The sequence below is a fragment of the Arachis ipaensis genome, chromosome B10 (assembly GCF_000816755.2).
Source record: "Arachis ipaensis cultivar K30076 chromosome B10, Araip1.1, whole genome shotgun sequence".
Taxonomy (NCBI): domain Eukaryota; kingdom Viridiplantae; phylum Streptophyta; class Magnoliopsida; order Fabales; family Fabaceae; genus Arachis; species Arachis ipaensis.
In genome coordinates, this window is record NC_029794.2 from 114864577 (window position 1) to 114869123 (window position 4547).

At 29.3% G+C, this 4547-nt stretch overlaps 1 protein-coding gene across 1 annotated transcript; it reads right to left on the reverse strand.

Annotated features, from left to right (window-relative positions):
• On the reverse strand, positions 2791 to 4125 carry LOC107620861 (zinc finger MYM-type protein 1-like). Its single transcript, XM_016322963.1, has one exon. It carries the CDS (start codon positions 4123 to 4125, stop codon positions 2791 to 2793), a length of 1335 nt encoding a protein of 444 aa, XP_016178449.1.

The window sequence follows — 4547 nt, forward strand, 5'->3', positions numbered from 1 at the left end:
TTTGAAAAAGATAAGATTTTCAAATTGAAAATTTGATTTGACTCATGAGAAACAATTTGATTTTCAAAAATTTTTGAAAAACTCAATCCAAATTTTCGAATTTGATGAGAGAAAAGAGGGAAGATATTTTTTTGATTTTTGAATTTTCATGATGCAAGAGAAAAACACTAAAAAGATGCGATGCATGAAATTTTTGAATCAAAACAATGAATGCATGTATGAATGAGATGAATGTCAAGATGAACACCAAGAACACTTTGAATGTCAAGATGAACATCAAGAACATATTTTTGAAAAATTTTTAAAGTCGTCCAAGTAATAAAGACACCAAGCTCTGAATCTGATTTCTGCTCAAGTCCCTCAATTTCAGCCAGAAAATACCTGAAATCACAGAAAAACACACAAACTCATAGTAAAGTCCAGAAATGTGAATTTAACACAAAATCTATTAAAAACATCCCTAAAAGTAACTAGATCCTACTAAAAACATACTAAAAACAATGTCAAAAAGCGTATAAATTATCCGCTCATCAATCATGTTATAGAGAAAGGTGACATTTCTCTTGTGAAGGTACACACAAATGAAAACCCGGTAGACATGTTGAATAAAGTAGTGTCGGGAAACAAATTCCAGTATTGCTTGGATTTGCTCAACATTATTCTCTGTTAGGCATTGCATGGCGAATAAAGGAACTACGTTTGATTTGATCCTGGTAAAGGGTACGTAGACAGTCATTGTCAAGATGATGCAACTGGATATGACTACTATAATTTGTTCGTTCAAAATTTGAGTCAGTTTATCAATTGTGACCGAGGTGGAGAATTATAGAAATAATAGATGTTCAGTAAGGTTAGGAGAACCATGAGAAATTTAAGGAAAAAATAGTGGAGCTTTATTTCTCATGTCACATAAACCATTCTTTAATTAGGAAACAATGTTAGCCGTTCTTTCTTTAGTTGTTTCAACCATTATAAATTGCCTTACATAATTTGTATCAGATGAAAAATGTAGTATTCACATCATATTAGAGAGTTAATATAATCAATCTTTCATATTGGTTTTGTCTTTACAAAATATATAACAAGTGTATTATTGTGGGTAGTGATTAATTTCATATTACTTTGTATCTATTAAATGTTCAAATTCCACTACAGACTCAATAGTAACAAAGAACAAAAACTAATAGTCAGTCATTATATTTAATAGCAAAAATCAATAATAGTACAAGTTGAGTTATAATGAAAAGATGCTCACGTTAACTTATCTAAAGACTTTCTTAAAATCCTAGTCACCTTGTAACTTCATTGATGTGAACTTTTACCTCTTAAGAATTCTTAATCTGAATTCAAAATATTATTCCTATTGTTATCAAAGAAATTAAAATACAGAAAAAAACAACAAAATTCATATAAAACCTATTTTGAGCTACAAAATTGAAATGCAAAAAAGTAATATATAGGAGTACCTACTCCTATTAACATTTTTTGTTATTAGAATATAAATATTTTAAGGTTTAATTACTCTGTTGGTCCCTATAGTTTCGTGAAATTTTTAATTAGGTCCCTATACTTTTTTTTCTTTTTAATTGGGTCCCTGCACTAATTTTTTTTTCAATTAAGTCCCTCTTAGTAGTAATTGGCTTAATTTTATAGGGACCCAACTAAAAAAAAAGAATTGGTATAGGGACCTAAATAAAAGGAAAAAAAAGTGTAGGGACCCAATTAAAAAAAAATTGGTGCAAGGACTCAATTAAAAGGAAAAAAAGTATAGGGACCTAATTGAAAATTTTGTGAAACTATAAGAACCAGTAGAGTAATTAAATCATATTTTAAATACGTATTCACATTTGTATTTTTAATCATGAATAACATGTCTACTAAAAAATAAATGTGAGTACATATGTAAATAACACTTTTTGCAAGAAATATTATTATAGAAAATTAAAAAATCTTTATATTTGTTACTAGTAGTTTTACTAGAGTTTTTTTAATGCCTTTAGAAGTTACCTCAGAGGTAACATAAGAGGTAACAAAGAACAGCAACCAATAGTCGGTCATTATAATTAATGGCGAAAATTAACGGATATAATGGTACAAGTTGAGTCATAATAAAAAAAATTCTCACGTTAAGCTCCTTTGAAATTCTAGTCACCTTGTAACCTATTGTATTCTCATTGTTGTGAACATTTACCTTGATTCCCCTTAAAGAATTTTTAATTTAAATTTAAAATATTATACCTATTGTTATTAAAAGAGTCAAAATATAGAACAAAAAACTATAAAATCAGTATAGAATCCATTTTGAGCTACAAAATTGGAATAAAAAAAATAACATATAGGAGTACATACTCTTATTATTAATGGTTTTTGTTATTAGAATATAATATTTTGAATATGTATTTACATTTATATTTTTAATTCGTGAATAATATATCTACTAAACGCACTCATCACTTATGTAAATAATAATTTTTATAAGAAATATTATTATAGACAGGGGCGGAGCTAAACTAACTATTTAGTGAGGGCGGTGTTTAATAATTTACTACAAATATTTTATATTACTATTTCTATTGATAAAATTAAAAAAATAAATATATAATCTCAATCAAAGTAAGACAATAATATATAAAAATTACCACTTACAGTTTTGTATCATGAAAAGGCTATTCGACATTTTTTTCTATTTTTAAAATCATCTATAATTGAATTTGTGTCGAAAATAGCTGCTAATTCTTTTCCTATATAGATGACCAAATTGTCTGCAAGAAATTCATCAGCCATCTTACTTCAGAGTCTTGTCTTAACAATTTTTATTGCTAAAAAAGCTCTTTCTGTTGTTGTTGTAGATACTGGTAGAGTCAAAACAAGACGTATTAATCTATTAACCATGTAATAAGTTCTTGATTTTCCCATTTCTTGCAACTTGTTGCACAATTCAGAAAGTGTACCAATGCCTTTCAAATGATTTGGTATATCATGCTGATAATGTTGCAACTGAGATTTCAAAATATTTAGCTCATTAGAAGGAAAGTCAAGGGGATAAAACTTCTCTGCTAACTTGCTAATTTCTTCAATATTAAATGATTTGAAATTGTCCTTAGGATCCAAAGCACAACTCAAAGTCAAAAGCTCTATTATTTGCTCATTAAATCTACTATTCAACTCTTGTATTTGAGAGTCAATTGTTGCCAAGAATACATCTATTCGATAATGATGCTCAACTGTCACACTTGGTTGACGAGATCGACCTCTTCCAAAAACATATTGTGCACTCATATTAGGGACTTCAATTTCATGTATTTCACTAAAATATTTAACATTTGCAAGAAAATTACACCATCCACCATCTCTTAATTGTTGAAGTAACTTTGATGTAGAAACAATATGCATTGCATTAAGAATATCTTGAGATTGTTGTTGCAGTGCTTGGCAAAGAACATTAGTGATTCCCATAATCTCTTTCATCAAGTGCAAAGTGAAAACAAATTCAAATGACAATAATATTTTACTAACACCATAAGCCTCACCTCTTTGTGCATAAGTTGTCCCGTCTTCAATGATATTATTGAGAACAATGTTGGTAGCAGTAAATATTTTTACCAAACTGCAAATAGAATTAAAGTGAGAGCTCCATCGAGTATCCCCAGCTCTTTGTAAAGTGCTTATTTGATTCGCACCTTTGCCTGTTTCTAATTCATTTTGATCAACCAAGTTTTCATTTTCAATTGCTTGAGCTTCTTGTAATTGATCATGTCTTTTTGAAGAAGCACTAACAGTAGTGACAATAGAGTTTAATTGAGTAAAAAATTCATGAATTTGAAGTACCTCTCTTGAAGCTGCCACCAATACTAATTGTAACCTATGAGCAAAACAATGTACATAGTATGCTTGTGGAGAATCTTTAAGAAACAAAGCTTGCAAACCATTCCACTCACCCCGCATGTTGCTAGTACCATCATACCCTTGACCCCTAATATTTTCAACTTGGAGATTATAATGAGAAAGGACATAAATCAATTCTTTCTTTAAAGTTGTTGCACAAGTATCAGTGACATGCACAAGATCAAAGAATCTCTCTTTAACAAAACCATCTAGAGTAACAAATATAAAAACAATGGCCATTTGCTCCTTTTTAGATTCATCTCTAGCTTCATCAACAATAATACAAAATTTGGCATCTCCAATCTCTTCTCTAATTGAATTTCTCACTTTAGTAGAAAGAATATGTAGAATTTCTTTTTGGACATCATTTGAAGTATACTTAGCATTTTTTGGAGCATTTTTCGAAACATTCTTTTTCACTCTTTCATTGTAAGATCCCAAAAATTTCAATATTTCCAAAAAGTTACCTCTGTTGCTTGAACTTTAGCTTTCATCATGTCCTCTGTATGCACAACCTTGAAATGTCAACCATCTAATGCAATCTATAGATGCTCCTAGTCAAATTCGATTCTTTTCAATCTCTTCTGATGTTTGTTTATGAAGAAGTCTGTCAATATGTTGTGATTGTTTCATTAAATCATCACATGATTTCAGCGCCTTAT